At 36.1% G+C, this 13,442-nt stretch overlaps 1 protein-coding gene across 1 annotated transcript in view; it reads left to right on the top strand.

Annotated features, from left to right (window-relative positions):
* pcxb (pyruvate carboxylase b) overlaps positions 1 to 13,442 on the top strand; it is a 176,480-nt gene that overhangs the window by 32,889 nt on the left and 130,149 nt on the right. Inside the window, exon 8 of the mRNA XM_052560785.1 lies at positions 324 to 442. Within this exon, the coding sequence (XP_052416745.1) occupies positions 324 to 442 (119 nt within the window). The remainder of the gene's footprint in view (positions 1 to 323; positions 443 to 13,442) is intronic.

Genomic DNA, 13,442 nt, shown 5'->3' with positions numbered 1-13,442 from the left:
GTTCTTAATGGCATTTTTTTCCCTTACATTACTTTTACTTTTATACTTTAAGTAGTTTTTTAAACCAGTACTTTTGCACTTTTACTTGAGTAAAAAGCTTGAGTTGATACTTCAACTTCTACAAAAGTCTTTTTAAACCCTAGTATCTATACTTCTACTTGAGTAATGAATGGCAGTACTTTTGACACCACTGCAGACAGGAGACTTAACAGGTACTCAAACGGATGTTTAGCTGTGTTTATTAAGGAGGTTTAAGATGGTCCATAAACAACTGATGCTCAAATAAATTTTTTGTGCTAACATTACAACTTTTTTTTTCTTAGGTGGGCTATGAGAATGCAGGCACAGTGGAGTTCCTGGTGGATAAACATGGAAAACACTACTTCATCGAGGTGAACTCCCGTCTACAGGTGGAACATACTGTTACCGAGGAAATCACTGAGTGAGTGACCTATATAATTACATTTTCAGAAGGCACAGGAAATAAACTCCCAACGATATTGAGGATTTTATAGCTTTTTGCTAGATTTATAGCTTGTTTTGGGCTATTTTCCAAAATGTAAGCTTAACTTTGCATATGCTAAACATTAAATTTGTGTTATATTCATTTCTCTGAATCAGAATGTCTGGAGGATATTACATTTACGTTTGCTATTATATTGTATTAGATGTTTTTTTTTTTTTTTTAAATCAAAGCTAATTCTAAGAAGGCCAAACATTATGTACTCTGTAATTACTTCAACTGTCAAGCACTGAAGAGCACTTGTGTTCAAATACACAAATGCTGCAATAATTGCATTCACATGCTAAAGTTGCACTTGGAGTTAATTTACATGCTTTTTAAAAATATATATTAATTCATGCATTTATTTATTTGCGAGGAGTTTCCATACATTAAAATAAGTTAAATAAGTAAATAAATAAAATAAATATGAAATCAAAAAGGTTGAGAACCAAACAGTTAGGTCCATATGTGTGTGTGTGTGTGTGCTCTTGTTTTTGTGACATATCAGGACACAACTTTGTATAATGACATGAGTATGACACAGGTATTACAAGGAGAGGGTGACTTATGAGGACATAACCCATGTCCCCATTTTTCAAAACGCTTATAATCCATACAGAATGAGTTTTTTTCAGAAAGTAAAAATGCTTTCCTGTGAGGGTTATGGTTAGGTGTAGGGTTGGTGTAGGGCCATAGAATGTACAGTTTGTACAGTATAAAAACCATTACGCCTATGGGACGTCCCCACTTTTCACAAAAACAAATGTGTGTGTGTGTGTGTGTGTGTGTGTTTTTGTGAACACAGGCACAATTGTTTGTTATTTTAGCTGTTGACCAAACCATATTCAATTACAGTTAAATAATGAATATGGGCTTTAAGTGCACACTGGGCTTTAATGTGAGGGTATTTATTACAATTGGAGGATTGGAGGAAAGGTTAAGGAATTACAGCTCTTTAATATGACAGTCTGAAGTAAATGATCGCAATAAATGTATAGGCCAGAATATTATCAGTGTGTGAGGACATGTAGCATCCATATGCAGGTGTATGTGTTTGCAGACTGTCAATGTACAGTGTCTAGGATAAATGCTTGTCTGCCACCCCACCTTGAGAAGTTGGTCAAGGGGAGAGAGGGATGGTAGGAAGAGAGAACATGTGTTGGGAACAGCATGTCGAATGAGAGAAAAAGAGTGTGAGACAGTGGAAGGAAAAGTAAAAAGGTGTTATAAATAACTCTCACCTCCCCTGATAACCTATGAGCTGCTCCATAATGACACAGAGATGAGCCTGATCTCATCACACACGCACACACACGTACACACCCATGCTGACAAGCACCCAGACATTAATGCACTGATGAGTCAAATGATTGATAGCGTTCCTTTCATTCCTCCTCTACACACATACACACACACAAATGTATCTTTGTTTTCCAGCACAAGTTCCTCACCACAGAAATGGAGTCTCATACATTATAGATATCAGAGTTGTCAAGTGTAGTTGACAGTGCTGCTTTGAATAGGCTCTCATTGCGAGTGCTGCCATCTTAGATTTGCAAAGGATTTACTGAAATATATAATGAATATTAGTCTGTCATTTGTATGGATATTATACTGCCGTCTTTACATGGGGAAATATAGATGGTCTGTAATGCAGTCAAATTTGTATGTTTATTTTGCTGCACAAAGTGTGTGTGTGTGTGTGTGTGTGCGTGTGTGTATGTCTGTGAAAGATTAATAATATATTCCGTTTTATGCTCTAATGTGATCCATTCGTTGTGGCTTCTGTTTGTGTTTAATGTCATAAAGTGTGACTGTGTGTTTTTGGCTTGATAAAAACAGTGTTATTTATTTTTCATGCTTATTGTAATGGAAAAATGGAAATGTGCTTTTGATAGGGGAAAGACCGTTCTTTATTTTTATTTTTTTCCTACAATTTTATTTAGTTTATAAGCTAAATATTATTTAGTTAAAGCTGCTGTATGTAGGATTGACACCGAGTGGTTGAACTAAGTATTGCAGTCCAAATTCAAAATATTGGAGAGGGTTTATTTCCAATAGTATTTTCCTGCACAACCGGAGGCTGCAGATTCAGGACCACAGATCTAGGACCGCAGTTCTAGGACCCTAGTTTTTCGACAGCGCCACCTACCATACTGGACGATATATGCGATGGCTGCAGTTTCAGAACCGCAGTTCTAGTACCCTGTTGGTTTAGTCTGCAGTCACGACTGTCACGTTACTTTGTATATAGCATCAATATATTTATCTCAGTAGTATTTGTTTTTAAATGTGATTTTTGATTCAAAATGCAGCAGATGTAAACACAAAATATAAATGAAATATCAATTTTGTAAAATTGATGTATATAAATTTTAAAACAATTGTATTAAATGAAGAACCTTAAAAGTCTTAGTCTCTTGAATTATACAGTATATTGATTAACCTCCTTAAGGTGAATTAGCTCATTATCAGGTAAGTTAAAGTTGCAATCAGCGTATGGAGTCACTAAATTACAGCCAATATTTTAAAAGTTGTTGAGAGGCAAGACAAGACACAAGAATGATTCAAGAATGTTTATTTATATATAAATATATATATATATAATATATATATTTATATGTCATTTTAGTGACAACATCACAACAGCACCAAAGTGAACCATTTTTCCATCAGTTGCTGCATGGGTAGAATGGCTGTAGGCTTCAACTCTAGAGAAAGAGAGAGCGAGAGACAGAGAGAGATAAATTAGAAACATTTGTTTAACATATTCAACTGGTATATATATATATATATATATATATATATATATGTGAAAGTCCTTGCAGCATGTGGTGCATCTCTTCAATTCGTGCAGGGATCTCCCTTTTTGGATTTTTATGTGTATCTTGAAAAAGAGAGAGTCTACTTGTTAGAATATTTTGAGATCATGAAAATATCCCTAGTGCCTTTTTTAATCATCTGTCCTACAATGAGCCTAACCAAATTCATAAAATCACTTCATATAGGCCATGCAGAACATGACAGGTACTAACACATGATATCAATGGACTGTATGTGGAGTAGACCTGCAGATTAAGCCAAATTGTAACAAGCTATTAAAATTGCCAAACGCCTCATTCATCATTGCAAAACAATGCCAAAACAACAGGCTAACACATACTGAGTCAGTGCAGTTTAATTATGAAAGATATGTTATACATAAATATGGTAAAACAACGACTATTAAGCCAGTATTCACACTAATACATTAAGCTGCAGGTAAATCTTACAAACCTTACATCAACCATGCTCTTTGTCATCTGATAAGTTTAATTAGTGTGCAGGCTAGATTCACTAATAATACTTCATCATTAAAACTCAGCAAGGATTTATGAAATCATGGCCATGAGTTAATGTCGTAGTAATTAATAAAACTAGCTCACGAATTCTTAATTTGGTAGGAATTAATTAATAGTTAGCAGTTCTCACCATGTAAACTTCGCACCGTTTAAACTTTATAAAATAAAACTTAATTAAATATCGGTACTCACCGTCTGATTGCTGTCCACGTCGTCCATCTTTAATTGGTGTTGATCCAGTACAGTAGGTGGCGCTGTCACAAAAAAACTAGGGTCCTAAAGCTGCGGTCCAAGAGTTGCGGTCCTGAACCTGCAGCCTCCGGTTGTGCAGGAATACCCTTCTCTTTTTTTCAGCCCCTCCTCCTCAGACTTGACACATGCAGGATGCCAGATTGACGGCACCAACAGGAACATGCGCACCTGACGATGAATGAAATGAAATACTCTGTGTTTTCCGCCAACTGGTAACCTGGGGTGCCGAAATACAATTGGGTAAACCGGCAGTGGGTTACACAGACCAAAACAGAGATAGACATTCCGACCTGAGAATAACTAACTGTAGCATTGTTTTTCAGATAAACAAGTATGTTATCTTAGTGTGTTTCTTAAATATCTGCAAACATATTCTGTTGTTTTTTATACTTTAGTAAATTCAAAAACATACATACAGTACCTTTAACATCCATTAACTATCCATCTCTTTTATTTGCTCGTTAAACCGCACACGTCACAATTTCAAACCGATAGCTCACAAACTTTTTAGACATGTTTAAAAATTATCGGGAGGTCGGGAAGTGCTTGTAAGCCACTCTGCTCAGCTCGTAATTCTTTGCACATGATACGAGCCACGACCATACGAGCATACACGATTTCCACATGACTGAAAAAAATCACAAGTGGACTCGTACGACAGCAAAAATCGCACCGTGTAAGCCCGCCTTTAGACATTAAGACCTCATCTGAAACTCTAAAGGAGAACGCAAGAGATTATTGGAATTATTATTATTTTTTTCCTCAGAAACAAGATGCTGAGAAACGGGAGACTTACAGTAATTTCCCCCACATTTTATATCATTAATCTGTCTGGGTAAACTATTAAGACATCTTGTTCATGATTAAGCACAGTTAAGCACATTTCCCCCCTCATTACTGTAATGCCGACAACCAATAATGAAAATAGTCCTCTCCAGACACAAAGTTTTGTTTAATGTAAATTAGCATAAATTAAATTCAGTACATTGAATAATGATTACATGTTTTACATAAAATTTAAATAACACAGACTACCAAAATGTTTACAAACGATACAATTTGAATAATTTATCATTATTTCTTTACACATTACAGTACTGAATTGTCAAAATAATGTGTAAAAATCCTGATGGTCCTTAATAGCCTTCAAGCTGTATTATACTTCTTAAGAGTTTGGAGTGAAATATGGCCAAAGTTTTTGTGCTTATCCGTGTGGATGTATATAAACTGTAATGGTGTTTGTGTTTGTGCAGGCGGATATATGTGTGTTCTGGGTAGCCCACCACATACTGAGTAATGACCGTTCAACAAAGTCTCTAAATTGCCGCAGTAGATCTTTATTTTGGGTTGCACTGTTTGAGACAGAAGAGGACACCAAAACCAGGATAAACTGCAAAAGAGGCTAAAAACTAAGAGAAATAAAGGCTAAAGTGAGAAGTGAGTGAGGGTTTTTGGTGAACCAGTATCAGAAAACCTATTTCACCTTTCTCTCTGACACTAATACCCTTATCAGTCTCTGTGATTTAGTTCACAACCTTTCCCTTCCCCTTTCCTCTTCTTTCAGTCTCTTTCATGTTTTTCTTCCATTTCTTTATTTCTCTCTGTCATATCTCTTCTCTCGCATCCTCTCTGGCTTTTGTTTGGACTCCTCTTTCTCGTCCTTCATCTCTTCTGTTTTTCCCTGATAATTTTTATAGGTTTGTTTTTGTGCACATTCTTGTGACAAGATTGGCTGGATTAGATGGACTCCCCAAACAATAATTTCTAACAACACTTTGTTTTTTGTTTTTTTCAAGCTCATTACAGCATTATTTGCTGACAGTGCATTTATATTCGTACAGCGGGAAATGCTCCATTGAGATTTGTCATCATTTGTTGACACATTCTTTGAAATATGAATTGAGTCCCTCTTCTCTGATTCTGATTGGTTGCTCTATTGAGGCTCATCCAGTTCATATTGATCCTTACCTTCCTGTCCCCAAACTCTTGTTCTAGCATCATAAATCAAAGCACAGAAACGTCCTCAGAGGTCATCATCCTCTAGCACTCTTCTGTGCTGATCCCAGACCAGTTTTACCATCTCTGCTGTGCAGTTTGGACAAATGGAGTTATTCTTAGATCAGGATATAAATGGAAGCCCTAGTGGTATTGTATTTCCTTTAAAATCTGTTGGAGGTCTGTAGAACAGTAGCCGCTAGCTTTATGTGCTTAGGGCATTGCAAAGAAGGATTTAATTAAATGTAATGGCTCCTGGTAGACCCTCTGCTGTTTCTATTCGTATTTTAGTCCAACTTCTTTTTCTAAAAACATGCCTTACAATAAACTGAGAGGTTGCTTTTAAGCTTACATGACTTACTCTAGTATGGTGTGATCAGGGTCTTTATGGCTCTGTGTGTGTTGTTATTGGCCATTTAGCAGACATTTGTCATCCAAGTACACTAATTGCAGAAATGGTTCCCCTAGAGCAGTCAGGTTAACAGCCTTACTGAAGGACACAATGATGACAGAACAGAATCTCAGTCTCTGGGGTGACCTTTGCTTACAACTCCACCAGCAACCTTTCAATGTGCATTAGGCATCTGCTTTTTTTCTTTTCTTTGGGTATTTTCTAGTAGTTGTGGACAGATGTATCAGCCAATATTTTGTCTTAAAGTACACTTTTAGAGAGATGCATGGCATGGAAGCTGAATAAATATGTTTTCCAATGATGTATGGATTGTTAGAATTTGATAATATTTGGCTGAGATAAAACTATTTGAAAATTTTGAATCTGAGGGTGCAAAAACAAAAAACAAGAAATTTCAAAATATTGAGAAATCACCTTTAAAGTTGTCCAAATGAAGTATAGCAATACATTTAGTAGTAGCTTATCAGTGGTGACTATCAGTTAATGTACATATGGGAGAAATGTACAGAAAAAAAATCAATTAAAGACTTAATCAATTAAAGACTTAATCAAACAGACGATGAACACTGTTAACAGCAATAATTATATGTTGCAATCAAACGTATAGCAAAATTTGGTAGTTCTGTATGTTGATTTAGGGTTGGCATCATCTGAGGTCCTCTAAGGGGTTGGCATAATCTCTTCTCATGTGTTTTGGATCCAGACTGGAGCTTGTGTAAATCCTAGTTACCACTGGATGTCAATCCCTTGGCAAAAACAGAAAAAAATAATAGAGACTTAATTAGCGTAGCTGCTGTTCCAACCAAGCATCAGTGATAAATGATTTATTCAACCCATGCTTAGGAATAATATTATATCCATTAAAATATTTTTTTTTCATCAGATCCATTTCATCAGATATAACTGCAGTACAAGAGTATTTGAATGCCTGGCCAAAGAGATGTGTAGATTTAAACAGAGAGAGTGTGAGTAAACCCTGAACTTTATCAGGAAAGCTATTCCAGAGTTTGGGAGCCAAATGTGAAAAAGCTCTACCTCCTTAAGTGGACTTTGCTATCCTAGGTACTACCAGAAGTCCACAGTTTTGCGACCCTAGGGAATGTGATGGATTGTTGCATGGTAGAAGACTAGTTTGGTATGCAGGAACTAACCCTTATAGGCAAGTAACAATATTTTAATATATGGTAATATGATCATATTTTCTTAACCTGGTAAGGACTCTAGCGACTACATTTTGGACTACCTGTAGCTTGTTTATTGAGGATGCATAACAACCACGTAGCAGTGGACAATAGACAATAGTCCAGTCTAGAAGTCATGAACTGGATGAACTAGCTTTTCTGCATCAGAAACAGGTAACATGTTTCATAGCTTGGCAATGTTTCTAAGATGGAAGAATGCTGTTTTTGTAACATGTGAAATATGATTTTCAAATCACAAGTTGAAAATCAACAGATCCTTCTGGCACTCCATATTTTACTGATGATAATTGAGATGACTCCCCATTTAAATAAACAAAGTGGCCATCATCGAGAACATGAGCACCAGGGAAACCGTGAGTGTGCACATTACCTTCAACTAACGGATGTGCTGGACGATGGAGTCTCCAACGATCACAGTGTCGTGTTCCATCTCGCGGAGGGGAGCGAAGTGGTTACGGGTGGAGATCTCAAAGACTAGAGGGGGAGAGGTTGTCGCCTGGTGCCTGGTTCGCGTTTTCTGCTGCGAGTGCATCCAAGGTCCGTGGTAAAGGACATCTGAGAAGATTGTGTTCTGGGTGGGCCAGGCCTATGCAGAGAAACACAGGGAGTAGAGGTGGTGGGAGTGTTAGTTTTGCACTGCATAGTTACCCCAGACTTGTGAGCGTCAATCCAGGATGTTTCCAGCATGGCTCTCCACTCTCGCAGCTGGACCTGCTTCTCCACCAGGTCGCGGATCTGCTTCTCCACAGCCTCCAGCTCGAGCTGCACCGAGTCCACCAAACATGTCCTCACCTACACTCAAAGGTAGACACACATCTGCCATTAAAGCAAGTAACAGTGAGGAAAACAATGGTAATTTGTGTGAATAGAGTATTAGCAATGTAAGCGAGACAAGAGGCAACCACACTGGCGATGCTAGCGCGCTATAAGCTACAGTAATAGCGGACTCGGGAAATAAAAATATAATTAGTGATTACAAGGAGCCCAGATAGTTTGTTTTGTAGAATACAATTGGGGTTATATTCACAAGTTATAGAAATTAAAATGACGTTATATGAAATTTATTTTAAGAAAAAAATAAAATAAATAAAATGATGGAGCTCAAGCCTATGCAGGAGCAACAATCAGGAAGTGACGTCAGCTAGCTCATATCATGTAAATGTATTTTTACAGATATATACATGAGATACGTTCAAATAGGGCTTGCTTAACAATTCTATTTTGAAAAATGGAAAGACAAGTGCTGTAACAGTTTTTTTCATATACTGTGAGCATTCTGCATATGTATATGATTTAAACAAATCATTTAATATATATATAAAAAAAAAGGTTAATGCCACAAACATTGTAAACTTTAACAAATCCAGTTGTTACATCATCTGAAGAGTTAACTGTAGTCTGTGAAAAAAGCATGTCCATGTCTGATGCAGAGAGTTCTACTGTTACTGGACACACTTGAAATCCACACAGTACTGTCTTATTCACTGTGTACTGTAGGTAAAGTACAGTGCTAGAAGTAAAATTCTTTTCATTCTGATTTCTTGTCTCACACCAAATCGATTGCACTCTATGATGTAATTTTAGTTAGACCATGTAGCGCATCAACAAATTCAATGAAGAGCATGCACAAAATTTATGTAAGGCTTTAACTCTGCAGTGCAGCACAAAACCACATACTGGTCGAGGAATATAAAAAAAAAAATATATATATATATATATAAAAAAAATCCCGCATTTTTAATAACTTATTTTTGCACCGCGGAACGTTTCTCACTGGATGAGTTTCGGCGGACCGATTATACTGGAGCACCAACTAGCGTTCGCTTATCACCGCAGCAGCACATCGAGCCTCAAGTATCACCTAAACGCAAAACATATAGCAGCTAGCGTGGACTTTACACTTTATCTTGAACTATGTATTATTTTGTTGGTGCAACAGTTTATGTTGATCTCTTTATTGTTTTGGCCAAGGTTATTGAGAGTTGGACTTAGTATGTTATGGCCTCTGAAGCAACAGAGAGATGTTTTCTAATAGTCAGGGATTCCAATGTTCTGAATGTAATTGACAGTATTGTATTTTACCTAAAAAAACACTTTACAGAAGGTTCCAGCACCTATAAGCTTCCTGAATTTCTGAAATGTACTATTTCTAAATTGTTTCTAAATATGCTATTGCTACACTTCATGGCAAAAATTGCACTGGTCTGCTAGACTTGGTTGAACAAAAATAAACAATATTTTGTTGCTTAAGCTTATGTATTCAGTCATTATTCAATGGTATACTATAAATCCATGTGAAAAAAAAAATACTTCTCACTGTTCTCAGGTCAAATATTTATATGCGATTAAAATGCGATTAATTTCTATTAATTAATTACGAAGCCTCTAATTAATTAGATTTTTTTTTTTTAATCGAGTCCCGGCCCTAATGTATATATATATATATATATATGTATATTTTGCTTATATGTGAACAATGTAACCAAATTATGTGTTGTGTTAGATTTGGTGCAGCATAGTGAGTCAAACAATACAGTTTTCTCATGTTGGCAATTTTGGGCATCAACCATTGTGATGAGTGGGGCAGGGCTGAGAGCCGTGGGAACTGAGTGAGGCCGGTGGAGTGGTTTGGAAATGAGCGACACCTGAGTCACTCACCGGTCTCGCTCCGTTCCCATGGTTCTCAGCCCCGCCCCACTCATCACAACCATTTTATCGTAAAAATACTGTTCTTAGCTTTTTCTTTCCTTTGTGTTCACTTCTCACTGCTGTGTTTGTACACTTGGATGGGTTAAATGCCGAGCACCAATTCCGAGTATGGGTTACCATACTTGGCGAAATGTCACGACTTTCGATGATGACGACTTAACAGTTTTACAGTTGCATAGGGTCTTGCTTGTGTTTTGAGTTTTTGTGGTCATTAATTGCATTTTGTATCAAAGCAAAGACTAAATAATCCTCAGTTTAGTCCACACTGCTATTGTGCTGACTGTCTTAAGAGTATTGAAAACATGCACTAAGTATTGTGCAAAGTACTTTAGCAAGTGTAAAAATTATCTTTGCATGTAGATTTGTACAGAACCTGCTTTCAATCAAATTCCCCAGCTCAGCATACTGCAGGCCGATGAAATCCTGTACAGCTACTCTACATTCAATCAGCCGCGCCTCACAGTGCAGCTCAATGTTCAGGCCTATTTACTGTGAACTGAGGTGCAGTATGAGGCCCATAGCAGAGCTCCATGCTGAGCCCCAGTGTGCATCATCAAACAATGTGGATGACCTAAGCTGTGAAGAGCCATGCCTGCTTGTATTTGATATGATTGGAATAATAAGCCTTAGGGTGGAGCTCCGTGCTGGGGCCTGCTCTGTGTGATAAGAGCTGGAAATGGGCTTTGTTGTAGTTGCATGCTGTGCTCTGATAAAGATAGTGAAGTGCTGGTTTCTTTGCACATTTTTACTTTCTCTTAACTTTAACTAATCTATCTTACAGACCTGTCCAAATACACATTTACCTGGCTTTAAGGTCCTCGTGAACTGGAAGTTGTGCTAAATATATTTTCAGTTTAATGACATATAAATCTCTCACTCATAGCAAAATAAAGGTTGAAGAGGCCATGGTTAAAGATAAGACTGATGTCATCCAAGACGTTTTTTTTCTGTCAATTAAGTTGCATGGATTATTTTTCACCTCAGTACTAGGAATGTGTGAAAGTATTTAGAGTCAATTTTGAAGTACTCTACACCATCGTTCAAAGGTTTAGGGTCTGTAAGATTAGTATTTATTTACTTAATTTAAAGGTTAGCTTTATTTATCAAGGAAGCATTAACAATTTATATTTTACATAAAAACTTTTATTTTTAATAATATTAAATATAACAATAATAAAAAAAAAATTTAAATAAAAATTGTTGTTAACTACTTTTCTTTCTTTTTTTCTTTTTCTTTTTTACTTTTGAGGATTTTTACAGTAGCTTTAAGTAAAAAAAAAAAAAGGTATCTGTGAAAACCCATACTTACTGGATTTGTTGCTTTGTTACACATTTGCTTGATTTGTTACAATGTTGATTTAAACGTCATAGAAAACTATCAGAGAGCGTATTTGTCAGAGATAGAGGACATAAACAAAAATGCCTAAAAGCCTCATTGATAATGGTAAAACATAGATACACAGAGACGTGTGGTGATGTGTGTTCTAGACTGAAATATTGCATACGTGTTCACACACACATATTTCAGGTTGTTGGTTACTGAATGGCTCCTGAAGGAGACTGATGAAAATTACATCAGAGGTGGCTTTCAAAAATAAATCATACTGTATGAGAAAACTCCAGCTTTTCTTTCTTTTTTATTTATTAATTTTTTTTTACATTTTATTCATGGCTCATCCATCAAAGAATGTTCCATCTCATCTGACCTTTACCATTCTTTGTCTCATATCCTCTTGATTGCACTGAATGACAGCAAATAAATAAATGCCTTTGTTAAGAAGTAAGGCTGGAAGTCTGGAAGTTTTTTTTTTTTTCATGCATATTCATAAGAGTGCAAATGAGCTGGAATCATCATTTGGGATCCAGCAATCTATGACCTTCATTTGCAGATAATAGGCAGCAAATATGAATATTCAAAAAGTCCATAACCACCCCCAAAATGTATACATCTGACATTATTTATCCCCTCCTGGGACTTATATTTCTCCTCCCATTTTTCTGCATTTCCCCCCTTTTTCAAATTGTTTCCCTTTTTCTTTCATTTGAGCCATGAGAAAAAATTAATGTGAGGACCATTGTTTATTAAGCACTTAAAGGCCTAAATGAAAGCAGTGTCAATTTTTGATGGACAGCTGTCATTAATAAATAAAAAAAAATCACTTAACTGATTTTCATAAATGTTTATATTAAAGCTGAGATGTGTTATTCCTGTGCCACTAGTTAAACCAGTTGTAAACAGGAAGTCCCACCCCTAAGTCACACCATTGGTACAGCGAGAATCTGACATGTTCGACATGTTTGCAAGAACCACAGCGTTTACACTTTTGGGACAGGTATTGGGTACATTGACTACCAAAATTTGTGAAAATACTTCCTTTTTTTTAATGCAAAGAAAAAAGAAATAACTATATATATATATATATATATATATATATATATATATAAGTAAGCATATAAGTAAGCATAATCATTTTAAAAAAATAATTTGCTTCAAAAATGTACTTATTATTAGTGACTACTTATTATTAGCGACTATGAGTGCGGAATCTGAAAAATTACTGTTATAATGTTACATATTTATTTTATTTTAATGTCACTAGACCCTTTTGTTTATTGCACAGATTTTCAGTGTGATTTCAGACTTTTGGATTCCTCAGTAGTTATGTCTGTACTACACACTGAACTTGCGTAGGAGAAAATGTTTCAGCATTGCTTTCCCTTTAACTCTAGAGCAATCTGTAGTTGTGATTTTTCTTGTCCAAAAGTATTTTGTGTTTTTCTTGATCTCATAACAGTCCTTTGCTATTGCTGCTTCTCTCTTTTTCTCTGTGGGTCTCTGCTGGCCTCATTGTCTCTTTCATGTTGTATTTATTACTTGAGATTTTTGTTTTTTTCATTATTATCCTATTATCTCCTGAATGTGTTTTCTGACTCATGAGTGTGGGGTGGCAGATAAAAGCGGTAAGCCAATAATTAATGCTTCTGTGAACAGCAGGCTGAGGGTGAAACCCAGATGAAATACAAGA

This window comes from Carassius gibelio, chromosome B7 (genome assembly GCF_023724105.1).
Source record: "Carassius gibelio isolate Cgi1373 ecotype wild population from Czech Republic chromosome B7, carGib1.2-hapl.c, whole genome shotgun sequence".
NCBI classification, from domain to species: domain Eukaryota; kingdom Metazoa; phylum Chordata; class Actinopteri; order Cypriniformes; family Cyprinidae; genus Carassius; species Carassius gibelio.
This window is presented reverse-complemented; position numbering and strand designations above follow the sequence as displayed.